This window comes from Ischnura elegans, chromosome 8, assembly GCF_921293095.1.
Source record: "Ischnura elegans chromosome 8, ioIscEleg1.1, whole genome shotgun sequence".
NCBI classification, from domain to species: domain Eukaryota; kingdom Metazoa; phylum Arthropoda; class Insecta; order Odonata; family Coenagrionidae; genus Ischnura; species Ischnura elegans.
Genome location: NC_060253.1, coordinates 8732391 through 8755092, shown reverse-complemented (window position 1 = coordinate 8755092; position 22702 = coordinate 8732391). Strand labels below are relative to the sequence as shown.

Sequence of the window (22702 nt, the reverse complement as noted above, 5' to 3'; positions counted from 1 at the left end):
GAAGTTTTTTTTCACAACATTGTCAAGAACACAAACAAATATGCAGAACATCTTCAACATTCCTCAGGAAAGGCTGACAAAGACTGGGTAGATGGTACGTGCGATGAAATGGTGGCATACATTGGGGTGCTAGTATACATGGGAATATTCGATTTGCCTGAAAGCAAGGATTGCTGGCATAGCCAAGATATTGACTGCTCAATTGTTCGTGACTGTATGACCTTTGGAAGATGGACAAACATTTCAAAATATTTCCATATTAGTGATATAACTCAGGAAAAAAAAAACAGGGAGAGGAGGGTTTTGATGTATTGCATAAAATTAGGCCGGTTCTTGATGTAATGGAAACTTTTTAGCAAAAGCATAAACCGGTAGAGAATTAAGTGTGGACGAGGCGATGGTTGCTTTTAAAGGACGTCATAAAATTAAACAATACATCCAAGGAAAGCCAACGAAGTGGGGATTTAAAGTTTGGGTTTTAGCAAGCTCCCATGGCTACGTTCTGCAGGTAAATGTGTACTTAGGGAAAAAAGATAAAAGAAATCGTAAAATGTTTCTTGGGACGCAAGTTGTAATGAATTTAATGAAAAACTATTTAGGGAAAAATCATCATTTGTACTTTGATAGCTTTTTTCGAGTGTGTCTCTCATGAAATTACTACTTATGAATAACACATACGCATGCGCTACTACAAGATCATCTCGTATAGAATGGCCTCAAATACTAGGCATGGAGTAACACAGAAGAACTTTCGTTTAGCACTTTACAGGCAGATGATAGGGAAATTCTCCTCGCGTAAAGTAGTGGGACGTAAAAGAATCCTTCCGATGGGCACATTTTCACAGAGACAGCAACACTCTTTTGTAAAAATCGTGGGGAGAAAAAAAGTGTGCGCCTATTGCAGCTCAAAGAAAAGAAAAACTCCTGCTGGTCGGAGCATAGAAACGTCATGGAAATGCATCGGATGCGATTTACCTCTTAGCAAAATAGGATGTTATCATCAATATCACCAAGAAAATGGATTTGAAGGAGGGAATTAAATTCAATATAAGGTAAGACCAACTTCTTTCAATAAATTAATATATTCTTAAAACGTATACAAATTTTAAAACAAATCACTTAAATATATTTCAAGTTATTGTAAGTTAATTAAAGTAACCTGCGTCAGTTCCTCATCGCGGAGAAAAATAGGTCTACCAGTGGGGCAAATGGGTATTTAAACTTCGTGCATGACGGGGAAATGTTTACGGCCGGTTTCGGGCGGTTTAGGAAGGAGAGGGTTAATGGATGTAAAGGAAAGTCTTTTGTGCTCGCCTCATTTCGGTAAATTATCATACAAGTAGGGATGGAGGGATTCAGGATTTTTTTCGGATCCGGATTCGGATCGCATCCTTGATTTTCGGAGCCGGATCTTTCGGATCGGATATTTTCGGATCTAAATGCATTTTCAAATTCCTGACGCTGAGATTCCCCCGATGGTTGTTCAATCTCTTGAGATGAGTCACACTAACAATAAGTGCCAGTTGTATTTTGCCTTTTTTATTTTCCACGGCTGAAATTCTCCTACGTAACCTCAGCGAGAGCTTTCAAACAAAACGGTTCGTAAGTAGGACAAGAATCGCATGCGACGGCGCATTCGAAGATAGAATCGGAACTCTTTCCACCCTTATGGGGCTGAAGCTATTATTTAAAATTTCGGATCCAGATCCGATGTATCCCATGAAGGGCAATGTCCGCGGATATTTGGATACGAGGTATCCGATCCGACCATCCCTACATACAAGTGTTAAAAATATCGTACAAAAGTTTCGTATTGAGGGACATATTACTCACAATGTGCAAAATTGTCTAAAAATATTGAACAAGAAACTCGAAATAAAAACATTATTACGTCAGTATCATTAAATAAGAGTAGCGCCTTAGATTAAACGTCTAAATAATTGCTATGAATGTTGCGATAAAGGATTGAAACAGTAATTCCACGGTGATTGAGGTGTTATTCATACCTCATACGTACGTAATTTGATTGCTGAAATAATAAAATGAAATTCAAAAATGCATTCCACTTTGACGAGGGGAATACCTCCTCGTCTGACTAAAGTTCTCTTTTCTGTGTTGCCACCTTCCAGGCTCAACATGGACCATACCTATGACACAGCCATCCGACAGTCATCCAGACCTGGTAGAAGTCAGCTCCCGAAGCACATAGTGAGTATACTTCAATTGGTTTGGGTGTGGTTATTTGGGTAATATAACGAACCTTTCAGATGATACATCGCTTTTAGTATTATTTATGGTGTGGATGAAGAGGGGTTATTTCGCTGTGGACATATGCATTCTCATGTTTCCGCAATTGGTAAAGAATTGGTCACTCGTAAGGAACTCATTCGTCTCTCAAAGGCTTTTGAGTATTTTCGTCAGAAAATGTCAAATTTCACTTAATTTATGGAAAAAAGAACCCAGGGACGAAGAATATTCTTTGGTTTTGAGGTTTCTATGAACTCGATGGAAGGAAAACCGTAATTTACAGTTTTTTAATTCTAAATTTGGCAAATATATTTTAATAGGGAATGTTAAGATTAAATCCGACATAAATTTGTCCCACCTCTAGTTGTTGGATTAACTATATGTTTTGATAACTTAATTTAACTAGGACGTCCCTCCCAAATTCGACCTGGGTTTTGTCCATTGGGTCACAGATTTCGACCGAATTCGGCAAATCGACTTCGCTTGATCAGAAAACGAAGCTCCAAAGTCTTCTCACAATGCATTCTATGGATAATAATACAAGGGAGGAGTGAGACTGCAACAGGACGGAGCTCATCCCCACAAATCTAAGTTAGTCCTCAATGGGAATTATGGCAATCGGCAAATGTCCATGGGGATAGAAGTTGAGTGGCCGCCGAGTAACCCCAGCCTCACACCATATGATTTATTTCTATGGGGATTTCTGAAGCGCTTATTATTATAATTTAAGTATTATAGCAATTAAGGTAGGTTTACATGGAGCTTCACGACGCATTCCGGCAGTCTGCCCTCCCCTCATGGACTTCCCTTTTCAATTCCAAATAAGGCCTACTCCCTTTCACTCTATCTAAAAATGCTTTTAAGAATGTTTACCCAGCATTCTACCCTCTATTAAACAGTTTTCAACATCCTCTCCCCGCTAAGTACTCGCTCCATCTATGCATTCTGTCTCCTCCGTATCTCATCTAAAAGCTGCCTCTCCTCACCCACCAGGTCCAGCACTTCCTCGTTCCTTTTCCTTTCCGTCCACTTCACTTTCTTCATTCATCTCCACACCCGCATCTTAAACGCCTCCAGTCTTTTCTCGTCCTCCTTCCTATACGTCCACGTTTCCGCTACTCTCCAGATCAAACTCTTCACTAACCTTTTCTTTAAACTCTTACATAACGCTCCCCTCATAAGCTCCTTCCTGTTCATGAACGCCTCCTTTGCTAACGCAATTCTCTTCCTGATGTCCTTACCGCTGTATCCGTTTTCCTTTAGTAATGTGCTGCCAAAATAATTGAATTGCTCTACCTCCTAAAGGTTTTCCCCACCCACTATTACCTCGAGTCTCAAATTCCTCGCTCATGATGCTTTACAAACCGCAGAACCAGTGTTTTCTTGTGATTAATCTTCATGCCATAGGACATTTTTTTCTCGATCTTTTGTGGAGAGCATTCCATTTTGTCTGCCACGGGTGGGATGGCTCGTTCAATGATATTTAATATAGGAGACAAATTAATATTTACTCAACTTTTTCTGTTTTCCTCCTATGAAATTCATTTGCAATTCATACTCGGATCCTAAATATAGTTTGAGTGCAAAAACAAGTATATATTTGAAATACATTTGAAAACCAAAACGTTGTTTTCATTTGACTTCGCAATACATTTTTTCTCTTTCGTGATCACCAAGTCAATAATATTGAAAGATTGATTGAATAAGATTGAAAGACCTGTCTGGAGTGATTCGGGCCCACCCCACCAGAAAATAATAGGAGATATTATGCCCGGAAATGGATTATGACGTTATTCTGGGTCTTAAAAACGTTACAATTTAAAAAATAGCGTTTTCATATGAAAAAATACCATGAAAAGTGATAACTTCACAACGTATATAGTTTAATTATGCATTATGATTGTTGTATCTATTTAGTGAATTTGTACCTTGAAACTTCACCGAAATCTTAAATAACCTATTCGAATAATTCTTTCAAAAAAGAATCAGGTTCTCTTTTATCTTCTAGCACCTTCAATTTTTTTATGTAATCTTTTCATTATGCCGTAAATAACGCAATTAGCGGAAACGTAGAATTTTATAATTGCAAATAAACTTGGATTCAAGTAATTTGAGTCTTTTTTTATTAGATATAAAGTTGTAAAACATAACGAAAGTATACTTGGGGCTAGATAATGGTTTTTGGTTGTTACCAATTAATTATTTTCTACGTATCATATAGATATAATCATAAGTACGTAGCTTTTATCCATACTTGTTGGTGATTGTTATAAAGTGTAGATATAAACTTGAGCAAAATTGAGGAACCTGCTAATATTATAGGGAAATTTAGGCTTGAATTAACTAAAATATCTTAAATTATTTTGTACGGATCATATTTAACAATTTGTTTGGTCCAAATAAATCAGTCGACCCATGAAAACTGGCTGGCATACAATAAAAGACCAAGTAAATTATTTGGGATTGTTTGTTAATTTTGATATTAGAGAAGCTGTAGTTTAAAAAAATGTATCAGTAACTTTCAAATATTAAGGAACCCAATCAATAAATGAAATACTTAATGTGTTGTCCTAAGTGATTTTGCATTCAGGAACTCTTAAGAAATACTCACAATATATATAATTAAAGTTATATTGTTACCACCTACTTCCACACAATAGGGTAGTTTCCTTCATCAAAGAAAGCGATAGGCATTGATTGCGATTCGTTGCCCACCATTAGTGTATTCATAATACACAAATTATTTGGTTTTTGAAATACCGGTTTAGACGAATGGCAAGGGTCAAATTTTATCCTCATTTGAAAAAGGCCAGATTGGCGCCCATGCGATTCCGCTCCGCGTGACGTCACAGGGACCTAGTTTCTACACGAGAGGATAGGAGTTATACATCGTCTGAGGTTACCAATGCATGCATGAGGCACAGAGCTCAGGGAAACATGTCTTAATAATCACCTATTAAAACTGGCTAAGGTCGGAAAGTTTTCTTCGCTTGATAAGGTATTAATAAACCTTTTTTAAGCCATGCGCTACCAGACAGGAAGGTACTCAGCTATCCGCTAGCATCCTGCGTCCTATCAGCGCTCAGAGCCTCGATCAAGATCACTTCACAAGGAGAGAGGGGGAACCAGAAATGCGGCGCACGGACTTTCCTACTTACGCGTCGCGTTTTTGCGCGCTTGAAATTTTTCACTTTTCATTTAATCGCGAAAAATAGATATCGTCATTTAAAAATCTAAAAGCGCGAAATACGTACTCCAGGAGTAATAATCTTTCGATTTAGGCAATAAAAAAATACTAGGAAACCACCCTATTAAGGTAATAAATACAAAAAAGCAATTAGAATGAATTATAAATTACTTAAATTCTTCTAATATTGCTGATACGATCTTCGGACTGAAGTTAATAATTTATGGTTAATTCAACTTGAAAAATTAATATTTACTGTAGTAAATAAACTATTAAAAACGATACAGTTGAGCTTGAGTTGAGGTTGTGGACGTGAACCACGCCATTTCCACATGTTATTTTAGTGCTTTCTGTACAAGTTTTAGCTGCTTCATTACCTCGCAACAAACTTATGTAGACATTTCAGTCATACTGGCTAATCTCCAATACGGTGGTTTCCTATTATTTTTTATTCACTAAATCGAAAGATTATTACTCCTGGAGAACGTATTTCACGCTTTTAGATTTTGGAATGACGATATCTATTTTTCGCTTAAATGAAAAGTGAAAAATTTTAAGCGCGAGAAAACGCGACGGCTAAGTATGAATGCTGGGAAAAGCCCGTGTGACGTCATTCTGGTTCCCGCTGTCACTAAGTGCGGTGACCTTGGGGCGAGGCTTTGAGTGCTGATACGACGCAGGATGCTAGCAGGTAGCAGAGTACCCTGCTAGCAGGTAGCGCTTGGCTTAAATAAGGATTATTAATACCCTATAAAACGATGGAAAATTTCCGAACCTCGGCAGTTTTTATAGGTGATTATTTCCCTGTTATTCTGTGCCTCATGCATGCATTGGTAACCTCAGACATTGTAAAACTCCTATCTACTCGTATAGAAAGTAGGTGACGTCACGTGGAGTGGCATCGCATGGGCGCCAATCTGGCCTTTTTCAAATAACGTTAAAATTGACCATTCCCATTCTTCAAAACCGGTATTTCTAAAACCAAATAATTTGTATCATATGAATACGCTAATGGTGGATAACAAATCGCATTCAATGCCTTTCGTTTTCTTTGATTAAGAAAACTACCCTATTGGACGCACTTTGGGGTTTAGACACGATGTCTTCTCCTTTTGGATTTTTGTTATATTTTCATTTTTTGTTATTTTACAACAAGAAGAAGTCCTTTATATTCAATTTGGAAGCCAAGCCTGATGATGACTGGCACTTTTTTTTACCCTTTTTGAACATTATTCGAAAACTTTACCTAGCGCGTATTCCCTTTAAAATATTTCATGTTACTTTTTTTCGTGGACAATCGCACTTTGATTTCATATTGGATTTTTTTAACAATCTTAAAATGAAAAGACGAATATTCAAACGTACCTGAATCTGTATTTAAACTCTCATAGGGTATTGATTTTGGGGTCGTATTTTTACTGGAACCACTGTTCTTGTTCAGCCAAGCATTCAAGTTTTTTATAAATATTATTAACATCTAAGCGATTGCTATTCTCCTTATTTCTTTCTGCGCACCGCTCATTTACACACGTTTCATATTAACACTATGAATGACATAAAATTCTATTACTAATCAAACCAGAAATTATTGAACTGTGTAGGATTTTTGGATTTATGTGGGGAAGAATACAGAATAGTTTCGCCGTGAGCGTATCTGCCCCATCCAACACCGCCTCCATCCTTACTTCCTATCTGTGGAACTGATCGTGAGTTTCACGGTGCATTGTAGATAGCCCTCACCCAAAGACGCAGACAAATGAGATGCGTCATGGTTAGAGATACGTGAAAATCGCAAATGCGATATAGATGCGATGTGCGCAAATAAATGCGACATAGATGCGATGACTGGACTTTTATGATATTCTTACGCAAATTTGCCTTTTCGACGGCAAAATTCGTACATTTTGTGCCGAGCGCAGTGTAAATGCTCCGCCGACACTCACTGCTTAAAGCATGTGAGCTACTGGCCAGCTGCTAGGTGGCTGGGACTCTTACGTGGCCGCGAACTACAAGTGGGCGCGGGCAAGCTAAACCTCTGCCACTACATGTCTTATTCCTTAATATATTATTGTTTTACAACATAATTATTTGAAATGTTCTGTATTTTGTCTTATAACTGTATTTCACTACATTTCATCGTCATCTACCTCATTATGAAAATAAAAAAAAAGATGCTACGAAATGCGATAATATGTTATTGGAAGTGCGAGAAAATAAAAATGAAAGCGCGATTTTCACTTAGCTCTTGTAATGGTACCCATTCATTGTAATCTGATATTTTTTTCTCGGTGACCTAATTGTGGGCTCAACTACCCCGAAACACAGCTGTGGGGATATCGCGTTTCGCTAAGGAAATGGAGTCTCAGGGGAAGGGTGGAGGAGGGAAAAAATGGCTAAGCGTGGGACAGGCGAGGGAGAGAAGGGACGCGATCAGAGCACGCCGGCCGCTTCACGATATACGCTGGCGTTGTGAGGGCACCGTAAGCTCGGGGCGCTTGGCGATCGCCGACTAGCCCCCCCTGGCCAGACCGCCCCTGTGCGGACTGCACCATTCCTCTAGTTTCCCTGATATTTCAAAACATACCTCTATGACCTTTGATCCTCCAATATGAACTTCGGAGTTGCTGTAATGAATACTACGGGTCTGTGAACTACACCCTTTAAAACCTATGGTTCGACACGGTGGTTATCATGACAGATATTGTTGTCATGATACCTCTATGACCTTTGGCCTCCGTAATGGCCTTGGAGGTCAACTAGTGGATAAGGCGAGTATTTGGGCTATACCACTGACTTGGGCACCCGATAAAACCTGTGAATTAATATAATTTTATATATTAATTAAAAGTTAAGGGTCTGGGGGGGACGTGCCCCCGTGCCCCCTCTCCTCTAGATCCGCCTATGAATTGACGTATTTGTTGTTGTGGTATTCATTCTGTACCCATATGACCTTGACTGTGACCTAACTGGGTCAACGGTAGAATTTTCATAAATAAGTGTTTTTTTTTGTTTTTATTAAGTCCGAAAATATAAGAATTGACATCATTTTCGTTGTAATTCTGCTTTTTTCTATCTTGATTTATTTTTTTCAATCAAATCTCCGTAAGACTAATTTTAGATTTTGGTTTGGACCCACGTTGTGAGGTCAAAAGTTCAAAATTATAAAATTTTTGCTTGCTTTCAACAAAACATACCCTTTCCGATGAGTATGCCAATTATCATGAATACAGGTTGAGGGAAAGAGGCAAAAAATGGAGGTAAAAAACGACACACGATCAAAGGAACAGCCTGTACAACAATATGGAGGAACGATCTTGCCTGCACTTCCATATATGCGATGTTTAGATAGTTTTTATTAGAGCGTTGCACTGCGTCGCGACGTGGCTTAGCTCAAGGGGGACGTGTGGCGACAACCCATGTGTGTACAATGTTTTCGACTTGTCTACTTGATGCACCCGAGAATTGAAAGCGTGCGAATTCCATCGACATTGTAACTCCCCTGGCTAACTCTCGATCTCTCGCTGTGATCGAAATCGTTCTTCAGTCATGAGTAGTCAAAGGCGAGGTTCCAGTCGGAAGTGTAAGGTGATGGTTCAAGCTCTAGTGTCACACTCTGCGAGATATTGCCGGAACACCTTCATCGCTTGCATTGGGAAATGTATCAGGTAATCTTTAATTTTTATCTATCAGCTACAAGCATTACATTTCCTTCATTTTCAAAATCGGGTGCTGTGCTTGTTTCCCTTCGGAATATCTAAGAGTTATTGCCATAAATTCTAACTGCAGAAGGGATAGATAGATAGATATATATATAAATGTGTCATAGTCTGAAGATGCTGAAGTTCGCGAAACGTGGTGTGGAAAGGTTTTCGGAGGAAAAACAGAGAGTGGTGCTATTTCGCACCCGTAGATATTGCCGCAAATTCAATGGGCCGAAAGCTTATTTTTGGATCCGGCACAGAAAGACTTTATTCGTGAATAAAATGCAAAGGAAATTTGCGCTACTCGTGAAAAATTATGTAGTGTATTTAAAAGTCTTAACAGGATCCAGGATTGGAGCCGCTACGGACTAGAAGGATACGGCCTAGGCTTCGTTGATTTTATAATAGGCTGGGATTTGAACCAATTTCCCAAAAGTGTACCAAAAAATAGGGTAGTTTACTTCATCAAGGAAAACGAAAGGCATTGATTGCGATTCGTTACCCACCATTAGTGTATTCATAATATACACATTATTTGGTTTTAGAAATACCGGTTTAGACGAATGGCAATGGTCAATTTTAACCTCATTTGAAAAAGGCCAGATTGGCGCCCATGCGATGCCACTCTACGTGACGTCACACGGACCTAGTTTCTATACGAGTAGATAGGAATTTAACATCGTCTGAGATTACCAATGCATGCATGAGGCACAGAGCTCAGGGAAACATGTCTTAATAATCACCTATTAAAACTGCCTAAGGTCGGAAAGTTTTCTTCGTATGATAAGGTATTAATAATCCTTATTTAAGCCGAGCGCTACCAGCTAGCAGGGTACTCTGCGACCTGCAAGTATTCTGCGTCGTATCAGCGCACAAAGCCTCTCCCCATGGTCACCTCACTTAAGGCAGCGGGAACCAGAACGACGTCACACGGAGTTTTCCCAGCATTCATTCTTAGCCGTCGCGTTTTCTCGCGCTTGAAAATTTTCACTTTTCATTTAATCGCGAAAAATAGATATCGTCATTTAAAAATCTAAAAGCGTGAAAAACGTACTCCAGGAGTAATAATCTTTCGATTCAGGCAATAAAAAATAGTAGGAAACCACCCTATTCTTTCCGTCAAGCTCACTTTCGAATAGGTTGGGCCGCTCCGGCGATGAATGGCAAACACCTCGAGCTCACCCAGCCCAAGAGTCAGTTGCGCATCGTGAATCTTCTTTGTCATCTGATGAACACTTTCTTTCACGAAAGCCACATTGTTTATTCCACAAATAACAAAATTTATATACATTTCTATTGATTTATAATTTCCCACGAATTGGGTCTCCTGAATGAGTCTTCTATTAAGATAGAATTTTATCAAGTAAATTCCCTAACGATGGCAAATTACATCTTTTGTTGTTCCATTTTTCTTCAATTCATTCTATATTTCTAAACATATCGGTTTCAATTTGCCATCGACAGTGCCTTCATTTGATGATGAAACTGATGCTTTCATCTCTAACCCCATATTCAGAAGCTAGATTAACTTCAATTGACGACAAGATGCATTCCTGCCTAGCGAATTATAGACAGACGGGAATTAGGGAAGAATCGATAGATGATGATCGATCATTAATATTCACGTTGGTAAACGCAATATTCCAAATCAGCTAACTTTATTTTCGTTTCGGTCTCAGTTCTGACCTATCTGAAACGCGTTTTAGCGGTTAGTAAACGTAAAGGGTGACAATGTAGTTGCCACTCATTCCTCAATGTCGTAATATATTTTTTTCAATGTCCCTTTTCAGTTTAAAAAGAGCCACCACTCCAAGTCACAAGTCCAATTTGCAGAGACGCTTGGTTGCCGTGATTATATTATTGGCTATATTAGCTGCTGCACTGGTAATTGCTGTGGGAATTCTTTCCTATAACTGTGAGTAACATTAAAATAATTTCAGCTTCATTCCTACTCAAAAATCCTTCTGTAACAGTGCGATGTTTTTTTTTCTCGCGAACTCACTCTTCAATGGTCAAATTACTTGAGTAGCATGTAGAATAATTTAAACGCATGAAATGTGAGCAAATAGTTAGTTTCATATTTATTTCACCTTGGTCAAACGAAGTTTTTAAAAAATTACTTATTCATGTGTGATAATTTGAATTTCCATCGCTCTCTAACCCAGAGCTTTTGATATTGGCCAATAAAAATATTTGATGTTTTCAGTTGCTTTAAAAATTTACTAATTGGCCTTAATTACATTTAAGTCAACATCATTAGTCAACAATGCTAACATTGATTTGACGCAGCTCCCCATTCCTCTCTCCTATCCACTAGTCTTTTCATAGCGACGTATTTCTTCTATTTCACATTCTTTATAACCCTTTATCCTATGTAACTCATTCTGAGCCGTTCTTTGCCCTTTTTCACTTCCACCTGTACTTCTACGATTGTTTTCATCAGGCCATCATGCCTCATAATGTGGAAACCAAATTGTCCCATCTTCTCCTCGTAATTTTTTAAGATACTACTATTTCTTCTTTCTTTCTTAGTTTTCACTCTACGTTTTAGTAAATTGTATATTAAAGCTAGCTGAATAAATAATTTTTCTGCATCACCTCTGCTTGCAGCCAACAAAATGAGTGATACAGTCCTGGAGCCGCAAGTCTGCACCTCAAACCAATGTGTTGAAACAGGTGAGATTAAGGGTGAACTGGCTATAACACATGTTTGAATGAAAGAGATTTAATTCAGATAATATTTTTAAATTATACTGTAAAATACGCGTCAATATTCATTTTCACATTTTCCGTCATATTTGAACGCAAAGAAATAAATTGTATTTCTATTATATTCGGTGTATTTCTGTGGAATTGATTTATTTTTGAACTTGACTGTTTCTTATTCATCTTCATTTGTGTTTCAGCGGCCAATCTCATGAAGTCCCTGGACTTGGATGCAGACCCCTGCGAGGACTTCTATCAGTTCACGTGCGGCAACTGGGCGGCCAATCATCCGATCCCAGATTTCACGGCGTCCACCGATTGGTTCTTCGAAAGAAAGTTGCACCTCGCACAAAGGATAAGAAGTATGTGCAATCCAATTCCAAATTACATTCATTGAAAGCGCAAGCCGTATTACAGAATTTCACTGGCTTTTCTGCTCATGCATTGACAATGCCAATATTGTTATTAAATATTTATATTCTTAAATGTTTCGAAGATACGGTCCTTGGATGTGGCTTACTCTTAATTTTTTCTCGGGCTCTACTTTTAAACCCCTGAAAATGTGATTTGAGAATGTTCTCCCTACTATACCAAAAATAAAATCAGGTCTACTGTTCAGAATTTTGAGGTCCATATAGTATACCAAGTGCAATAATTTAAATTTCTAAATTCTACGGACAAAAATTAATTTCTATGGGTAAATCTAAAATTTGGATTCTCAAGCAACGAAATTTACTCAGTTTTTAAGCCCAAGCAACTGTTTTCGAGGAAGGAAATATTTTAGCCCAGAAAAGGACCCCTACACCGATATTACGCTGTACTTACTAAATTAACTTCCCATTTTGAAATGAAGCTACCCACCAGGGACACCGCCCTCCCCGACAAATGTTTAAGTACTCTATGCGGCCTTATTATTAGAATTCAGTCGCTGGAAGACAACTAAAAATCAAAATAGAAGCTATATTCGACTGCCATTAAATTAAATAATTTATCAAGTAATGCAATGAGACAATTTTGACTGAGGAGATTACACAATTGTCAAGCTATGAGAGAATTCAATCTTTTTTTTGCAGAGGGACAATATCTAATGATTACCTTGGGCAAAATAAATGCGTGTACAGAAAGCATGAAAGTGCCCCAATTTTTTAATTGAGTTAATTACTGATTAAATTGTGTTCACTCTGGTGCTTTAATTCGTTTGGTCCTAGGGTTTGGTTCCACGGCGGTGGAGATTTTTATGAGAATGCCCGCCCCTAACTTAAGTTCTTTTTGGAGGGCTCTTCAAGTACAGCACTCAGTCCGTCAGATGGGCCGTTAAGCCGTGGTCACCTAAAGTGCCTTTTGATAAAAACAGACTAATATCAACGCCGGGATTTTCTCCACCCTTCCCTGAGGCCTGGTTTACACAGTGCGAGCTAATATAATGAGCTGTCCTGGTCAGTTACGGCAGCGCGGCTACTCCTACAGTGTGACCGCATCATAAGTTATGTGCGAGTCAATCAGTAACTCACAACCGAGTTTCTAAAGAAAGTTTTGTATTTACTCGCCTCTCACCTTCCCCTATATTTTGCCACAAGCAGCAACTCCAATGTGACTCGGACGTCAACCCGCACGGTACTGCGAAATGACAATAGCTCGTAAGTGTGGGACCACGTCGGGTGCATTATTTGCGTTTCATAGTTTCAAGCAGTGGTGCAGCGAGGGGTGTGTTGGGGGTTAAACCGTGTTTACCGTAAGTTTAATCCATTTCACTTAATTGGATTGATATTACTAATAAAATAGTGTAAGGATTAATAAAATATCCCTCAGAAAGCGTAAAAGCGTAAAACTCAGTATTTTGAACAATTTATCTCAAAATTCCGCAATTTATTAATTTCGCACCTACCGCTTATCCTGGTGGGTATTCCATACCCCCACACACCCCGTTATTAGTTGCACCTAAACCCCCCCCCCCCCAGCTCCAGCTGGGTGCGCCCAGCTCCCAGCATTCCTGGCTGCTCCTCTGGTTTCAAGTAGTGTTTGAAAACGAAAAATGGAGGACAGACGGGCTACCATTTGAAATATAAAGTTTGTGGAGTTATGCAAGGACCAAACCAACATATGGAATAGCTTGAATCCTAATGATAAGGATAGAGATTAGCGTAAAGCCTCGCTTGAACACATTCGCAATGAACTGGGCTTGAAACGCCACTGAAACGACGTGCAGTAACTGTCTACTTTCACGCCAGCAGCTCGCACCTGTGTGAACGGCGTCGAGCTACTGTCATGCCAGTACCCAGATCCAGTGGCTGTCTAATGTCCGGTCAGCAACCCCTATTGTGTGACACTAGGCGAAAATGGCTTTAGCTGTCGGTGGCCAGCTCCAAATATCATTCCTACCTTGGTTAAGCATGTTGATCAATGCAATTGGAACATACTTGTCGTTTTGACTGTAAACAAATATTAAATTCCCGTACCGTAAGAATCATGATAAAAATAAAGCTTTGGCTCGTCACCGTATGACTCTTTGAGCCGATGAATGTTGGCGTGCATAAGTCATATCGTGATAATCGCATGAAAGTAGAGCTTAGGACGAATCAAATGCTAACTTTGCAGTAAAAATAATAAATAATATACTCCCTTTTTGGACAAACTCTTGTTTTAAAGCATCGATGGAAGGCTTATGTGAAGTCAAAATGTTTTTTTAAATAACATACATTGAAATTATTCCTATTTAATTGCGCAGTTGCAAACTTGATAGATAAGAAACTTTCGAATAGCTAATGCAATCGAAGTGAATATGGTAGAGGTTAGTATCTGATTCTATTCATCGCTACAATCAGTTCACCAAATGCCGTCGGCTTTTCTGAGTGTACCCATCCTAATATTTGATCGAGCCAAATGAATCATTTCTCTCCTCTTCTTTCGTTACTAATAACAATAATTTCTTTGCAGAAGTCCTGGAACAAGATCCTCTAGCAGACCAGCCAATCCCTGTGACCCAAGCTCAGATGCTGTTCCAGTCATGTTTAAATACAAGTGAGTGCCTCACATCATAAAATGCTAAGTAACGTTTTGTGTAAATGTTTTTTCTGCCAGCTATGACGCATGTTGTGGAAGTAACATTAATCCAAATCACGATATACAAAGGACCCTAAATGTTGCGACCGATAAACATTTTAATAATTCAAATGATGCTCGGGTTTGAGGATTCAGCGAGTGAGATGAAGTTGCCGGAAATGTTTAATTTTACATTTAACGGCTGCTACAACAAATTGAGACGATTTTTTCGGTGTGGTGGCTAGTGTGTTGGCATCTGACCCTGGCGGTTCAAATCCTAGTGGTGGCAGCACTGTTTCAGAGACTGCTCGATCCCAGTGGTTGATTGCTTTGAGGAGTTCACCCCAAGTGCAGCACACCGTCCGTCGGATGGGTCGTTACTCCGTGGTCCCCTTGGAGCCTTTCGATAGTGCATCATAGCGATTATATAAAATTAAAACTGGAAAGATTGGCTTCCAAACAAAAATATAAAGCGTGTTGCAGCTACGCAAGAACCAATCCAACAAAATGAAGTGCTTGAATCCTAATTTCTTTCACAGCAATCCCTTTTTTTCTCTCTGTAACCAAGTCGCCAATTCAAAGCAAAACACTAAAAAATCAAAACATAAACGCAACAAACAACAAATGAACTTCAGAAAATGAAAAAACAACAATGATGGAAACGTATATAATAACATACATACTGATGCAAACTTAGAATTTTATAATTGCAATGAATGCTTCGGTTAAAGTAATACGAGCCTTTTGTTATTACACCCTTCATATAAGCTTCACGATAGAGACGAGCGTTTGGCAGGGCCCTAGGCGATCGCCGACCTCTGGCCAGACAGACCCTGACACTAACATATCACGTTCCCCTGTTCCACGTCATAATTGCATTCTATTCTCACTGCTCTCTCACCTGTATTCGCTAACCATGAGCAGCATAATTCCACCACCCCAAACACACCGAGATACAGTTGATCAGAAAAGAAAAATCGCGGGTGGACGTTTTTCGATAAATTTTCTCGTTGACGAGAAAATTTATCGAAATTTATCGAAATCTGGCATGCACTGCAAAATGTATTTGAGAATATTTATGCGTATTTTCAACTCCCTAACTCTTAAATTTTTTTATATTTTTATGTTATCTTCTTTCAATTTTAGCCCACTGTGCGTCGGAGTGTTTTCTTTCGGGCTCCTTCACCTTCACCACGGTCGGTAGTTGCGATGAAATTCTAAGACGGTTCGAGTACGATGTAACCATACTTATTTCATTTTTTTAAATAGACATTTGCAACATCGACATATTCTAAGCAGATGAATATAGAACAAGTTAATACTGAATTTTTAACGACTACAATCATTAGAATTATGATTCTATCAATAAAAAATTTAAAAGTTATGGTACTTTTTCTCACAATTTATTTAAGACGACCGGTTTCGTCGCAGAGGTGACATCTACAGGCACAGAAATCGGTATTTTTGTTGTTATTAGGTTGCTATTGCTATAAAAATAACGATTTCTGTACCCGAAGATGTCGCCTCTGCAACGAAACCGGTTGTCTTAAATAAACTGTGTGAAAAAGTAGCATGCCGTTTTAATTGCTTACGATGGATTTTCACAAAGTTAAGTCTGAAACAACCGAGTTTATTGATAATACCAATGTTAACACATATTTCAAATCAAAATGAATGACTCCCCATCACGGGCGCAGCCAGCAATTGAGGCGTGGGTTTTTTAAAAATTAATACTGGGGGCATAAAATATCCGCCAGGGTAAGCGGAAGGTGTGGTGGCTCTCCCCCAGAATTTTTGAAAGGTATAATGTTCAAATAGTGAGTTTTAGGGCTTTCTGAGGGTCATTTTATTACTCCTTGCACTATTCTATAAGTAACATCAATTCAATCAAGTAAAAGGTAATTAACTTAAAAATTTATCAAAGATCTGGGAGGAGGGTTATATCTTTCAAACACCCACCCTCCTCGCTTCGCCACTGGCACCCATGTCTCCAAACTTTTTATTCGGGCTCTCACGTGATTTTGCTGTGAGATGATTTTTTTCGCGGTGGTATAGGTGCTTAATACTTAAAACTATAGAATTTTTTCAATTAATTAATATGTATCAGCGTACTCGCTGTCTCTACAACTTCCTGCATACGTTTAAGGATTGATCCCAACTAATTTCTCGCACAAATGTGACCGAAATTCAATCCACAAGCCGCGGACATGCGCCTCATTCATCCCTACTGTTGTGGCGCCCATTGGTGGCAATTCCGTTTTCACAATTCCCCACGGGGTTACAGTCAGGTTGATGAGCCAGTAAGTGTTCTTCTTACGTTGCTAGCGGTAAAATCAAAAGGCGAGGCCATGAGATTTCCAAATAGAAATATTTAGGTTTGTTTAATCAAAAGTTATTGAAATGTAGAAGAATTGGATGATATCCATTCGACCATAATTTCTTAATTATTAATAGTGGTCGCTTATTTCGCGTGAAAGAGTTCATACACCACTTTATTTCCACCTGGGCCTTAGGGCTAGTTCTCTATATACGCGAGACGGGATTTAGTCTGGAACAGATGATTTATTTGGACTGAGCGATTTCAATATATTTTCTATTCCGTGCGCACTAATGTCAATAGGCGGCATATTTCGTGTGAAGATATTGTCAACCATTTTCAACTGTGTCGGATGAGTTCTCAGAAGGCTCGGTGAACACGCTCTTTAAGTAGGAATTTAATAAAATGGTTTTATCGGAACTGTTTGTCAACACATCTCCATTATCGTTTCTCAGCGAACATACGGTAGATCTTCTACCTTGAAATTCCCGAACATAAGACCAATATGCCTTAAGATTATCCCGTTGCTAGTCTACAACTGTGTTTCGTGAATGCATTCCTGAACGCTTCCTTCGTGGCGGCTTTAGAAAACTTATATTTTTAAATTATTGACTCGCGTTCAATAGCGGATGAATCCGTGCTGACTTTTTTCATTTTAGCATGGCACGATCTCTGTCGCCTCAATGATTTTCTCACTTCCGCGTCATACCATCTCCATTGGCTAGCTTCTTTTATGTTTTACTAGGGATGTAGCTATTTATTCCCGAAGTTACGAACGAAAGAAAAGCTTTCCAAACACCCTCTACATTAAACTTTATTATTGATTCCTGAAACGCGGTGAAAGCACATTTCAGATGACTCTTGAACCTATCAAAATCAGTCCTTTTAAAAATGAAAACTTTACCTTCTTTGTTTTAAATTTTCAGTGGTATTTAGAGAAAACTTTGCAGTTACAACTCTATGGTCACTTATTCCTTCGACGGTGTTCACGTTCGTTACCTGATGAGGTATATTTGTCGCTAATAAATCAAGAATACTTTCTCCTCTGTTTATGCACGGATGCTATTTGAATGAATTTAGTATAAAACTTTTGATAACGCTTCGCAAATCACTTTATCACTCCCACCAGGAATGAAGCTATAGTATGCCAATCTATAGAAGGTACGTTGAAATTTCTACCTACAATGAAGTTTCTTTCAGGATACTTGGATTCTATGCAGTTTTTTTGGGTTTCAAAATCCAACATTCATGTTATATCTGAGTTGGGATACGTGTAATACGAGCAAACTAATATTGTTTTGGATTTTGGGCATGTAATTGTAAACCACACAAATTCAACGCTGGTCTCAAGTCTCGGTTACCGCTTGGCTTACGATTGATTTCTTTACAGCTATAAATACTCCGCTTCCAGCTCAATTAATTCTTTCTTTCCGATAAACGGTGAAAGATTATGGGAAGATCTCATTGTCTGAATCATCACCAGTTAGCCAACTTTCAGTTCCAATAATTACGTTAGGTACACTTCGTACCACGAATTTAATGCTGAAAATCGGGAATCTCATTTCTTAAATTACGGCAATTAACCACAGCCGCGATTATTTCTTCGGAACCAGTATTTTTGCGATTCGGGACTATTTGTGATTCGCTCTTGTCGATTAAGCTATTTTTAGGCTCTATACCAGTGATGATTGGAACTGCAAATTTAAATGTCTCAACATTAAATTTACTTGGATCTTGACCGCCTTTGAAATTATGATATCACGAAAAATGCTGATTCTGAAACGCTGTTTTTTCTTTCTATTACTCTATTCACTAACGCTAAAACACAATCACTAACGCGATTGACGCAGCTACAACAGGGCCTCTTTAAATGCCAATCACTCATTCGATAAAACAATTTACGCAAAATAAGTCAACTGGTTACCAAAACAAGTTATTCTGCAACTCTGCAACACTGCTTGATTATACGGCCGCCGGGCGGCGCGGCGATTCGTCGTTCTGCGCATGCTCGGGCGGCGTCCAAAGACTTCCACAAGGCACGAGCTTAGATGCGCCATAGCATCAGCAGCCCCCACCACTACCACTCTTCATGTAGCTGCATGGATATGGATTGGGACGTTCTGGCCAGCGCTCCACGGCTGCAAATACGAAATTCTCGCGCTATTTTTGCGTGTTTTACCTACATTTTCGATGTATTCGATTGAAAAAAATATACTGTGGTTGATTCCACGAAATTGTTCAGTTATGGCAATTTCAATGGAAAAAAATGACGGAAATAGGGCCTGTGATCACTCCTGCCATCTCTGAAAATGATTACGTGAGAGAGTCTTAATTTGAGCCGTCATGTTCACCATCCCTGAACCAGTACGTGGATATTGGTCTCTGGGTCGTTGATAAAAAATTAACGCGTACTGGATGCTATGAAAATAATGAAATTCGTTGGAATGTTTAATCTGTGGAGATCAATGGGAGGATAAGGGTAAAAAATTAAAATGCAATGCAATTATATAGCCAACCACGTCATCAAATTTTAATGCATCCCGAGGTAGATCAAAAGAAACAAAATTTGGTTTTGGCATGCCAGAGTGATATTGTGACGATGCCTTTGGTGACATTCATCGTGACATGTAGAACAATTTGGCCATGCAGGGAAAAATAACATTGACGCCCGAATAGAAAAATCTCCAAAACGAAAGCGTTCGATTAATATTATTTAACCTAGTACAGTTCATCGTGAATGATCTACTGCTCTAACACAATTTTTCATGTCATTGTATGAACAGATGCGTGACAACTAACAATTTCAATTTTGCAAGGACCAAAGTAATATAATTTGGAACTTGAATACCTATTGTGATATTAGAACAGTGAATCAGCCCTTCGTTGCATGCCCTTATCAAGGAGTTCCTCTTCTTCTCAGGCATTTTCAATTCGTACTCTTGGAGATGGGAAGACATATCTGATGTACCTCTCCGCTGTCTTCCTCGACACTGAGTTTCACCAGCATTCCTCCCAGTTATCCTGTTCTGCATTGGTACTGGTCTCATTCCACCATGGATGAACGACAATGCTGTGGGAATGATGTCTTCTTTCTCCATCTTCACATGCATTACCGTAATCAATGCTTTTCGTCTGTGAAAAAAATAAAACATACTGTTAAAGATAATGTTTAGCTGATCTGTAATGTACAATGAGAAACAAATTTTGAATGGTGTCGTTCACATCGAAAGTCGCCACTCATTGAAAGAATTTTTTATATAAATTTTGGATACCTAAGCTTCAACGAAAAAATCATTCTTCCCGCGTATTTTTTTCTCCTTTAAGTTCAATGTAAGAAAGCACGAAATTTGTCACCCAGTTTCCACGAGTTGGTGACTTCATTGTATTTTCTTGTTAATTAATTCGTTTTCAGGAGAGACATATATTAAGGGAAGTTATCGCTAGTAGTGACGGATACAGCATAGGTACGATCCTGGGGGTTACTTCCCAGCACAAGGGGAGGGGGTGGTCGGAGATGTAACGAAAATTATGAGGATTTGGAAGCTTGTTTTAACACATTAACGTTGCCCAATTTAAAATTTATCAAGGAATTAACTTTTTTATAATAAATTTGTGCTTTTTTAGTGATTTGCGTTTTACTGGCTATTCTCTCCTGTATGTACTCGCAACTTAAAAAAATTTCAGTTATTTAAGTTCATATTGTATACTACCTCTCTGGAACTGCCACTGATTGCATGCGAGAATGCAAACCACTAGAGAGAAATGCACAGGGTCAAGGAGTAGTTTAGAAGCGATGTCGAGCTTTGATTGCGGTGTTAACATCATCAACTTTTGTGCGAGAAGGTGATAATCATCAAATTTTCGTCGCGAAGAACTCGAGAAGTGGGTGACGCAATTAAAAACGGAAAAATTTAGATCCCTCCATATTTAAAAAGTTATCAAAATAAATGTATAAATAATGGTAAACGAGCTCTTTGTGAAAATTTCAAATTTTCGTAATTTTTGTAACTTTTATCGTCTTGAAAAAATACACCGTAAGAATCAGTAAAGATAAACCATATTACCATTTCTTAGGATTCAAATATGATTTGCAATGGCCTTGGACTCATTGGAATTAGAGATAAAGTTAAGACTAATAATTTGTTATGCGATTCAGTCGTTAAAGGGAGCGTGTGAACTTGTTTTAATTATTTCACCATCAAGGATTTTAGCAGTTCATCTCTTTTTTCAATTTTTGTGCACTTTGCTATGAATTATTCTCATACCTGCATCTTACTTCATCTACGATATTGATTGAAATATCAACATTACTCCTCCTTCGTGGTTACTCACTTAAATGCTAATTCCAATCGAAAGAAACAACATGAAAAAACACTATCGTCATAAACACCCTATCAGATCTACCGCGGAATCTAGGTTTTCGTCTTTTCAAAGCTGGTCTCACGCACAGAAATCGATGATCGCCATTGTTCATACTTCGTATGTTCCTCAGAGAAAGTAAATCCTCTACCCTCGGCAAAAGTATTCTAATTCAATTTGAATTATGTACTTACATTTTCGGATGAATGTCTTTGGTAAATAGCGGATCGCAGATAGATCGGTGCTGCTGGATCAGCAGCAAACCTGTCACTAGGCATCGCACCTTCCCGTTCTTCCCATTCTTCTGTGGGCTCACGTTGGCATAAATACCCAAAGTCATATTCATCTTGGAAGCTAGCATTTATCGCGTCCATTCCATTGGTACAAAATTCCATCTGCTCAGCTGGCTCACAAGGATGCTGGAATGCACTAGGTTGTTTTGAGGGAAAGTGTTTTTCGTTTTTAACATCACCATCGATATGATGGTATGGGTTCTCGCGGTCCATTCCATTGCGCGGTCCATTCATAGCGTCACCTTCGGTGTCAAGGTGAGGGCTATCGCAGTCCATTGCACTATCTATTTCCTTTGTCTCGTCTTCAGCCAACGTAAATGAATTATTGTGGGCATCAGCACGTTCTACTGGGATATACATTGGTTTTGATAAATCACCTTCACCACGGCCGAAAGTGTCATTGCATCCCATTTGTGTGTTAATGCACAATTTTTTCTTCTTAGGCAGCATTTCGGAATTATCAAAATCATGAACTTGGTATGGTAAGAAGTGGTGTGCATCAATAACGATATCGTTCCCATGAAAAGAAAGACATTCACCATCAATTTCATTTTTCCTTTTGATTCCTTTTCTCTCCGATGGAAGAACTAGATAATTGCCGAAATAAAAGCGTTCATTTACGAAGTTGACAGGAAATACATCATCTCCTTCTCCATGGAAGCGTTTGGCGTTGAGGTTCCCATTTTTGTAGCCGTTTTCTTCATCCCAGCTGTCTGCCTTCCGTTTACCTGGCACGAAAGAATGATATGAAGTGCCAGGATTTTTTGGTGGGGAAAGCTGAGAACTTACCACCTCAATACGAGTATCAGTGTAATTTGTTTCCTCACGTCTGCCTTTTGCCTTTATCAAATCA

At 38.7% G+C, this 22702-nt stretch overlaps 1 protein-coding gene across 1 annotated transcript in view; it reads left to right on the top strand.

The window, feature by feature from the left end:
- Positions 1 to 2091: 2091 nt before the first annotated feature.
- The window catches only part of LOC124164056 (neprilysin-1-like), a 65225-nt gene continuing 44614 nt past the window's right edge, over positions 2092 to 22702 (top strand). The window contains exons 1-5 of the mRNA XM_046541225.1: positions 2092 to 2208; positions 10926 to 11050; positions 11746 to 11811; positions 12042 to 12203; positions 14776 to 14859. Coding sequence (XP_046397181.1) covers positions 2150 to 2208; positions 10926 to 11050; positions 11746 to 11811; positions 12042 to 12203; positions 14776 to 14859 — 496 coding nt within the window. The 5' untranslated portion in view covers positions 2092 to 2149. The remainder of the gene's footprint in view (positions 2209 to 10925; positions 11051 to 11745; positions 11812 to 12041; positions 12204 to 14775; positions 14860 to 22702) is intronic.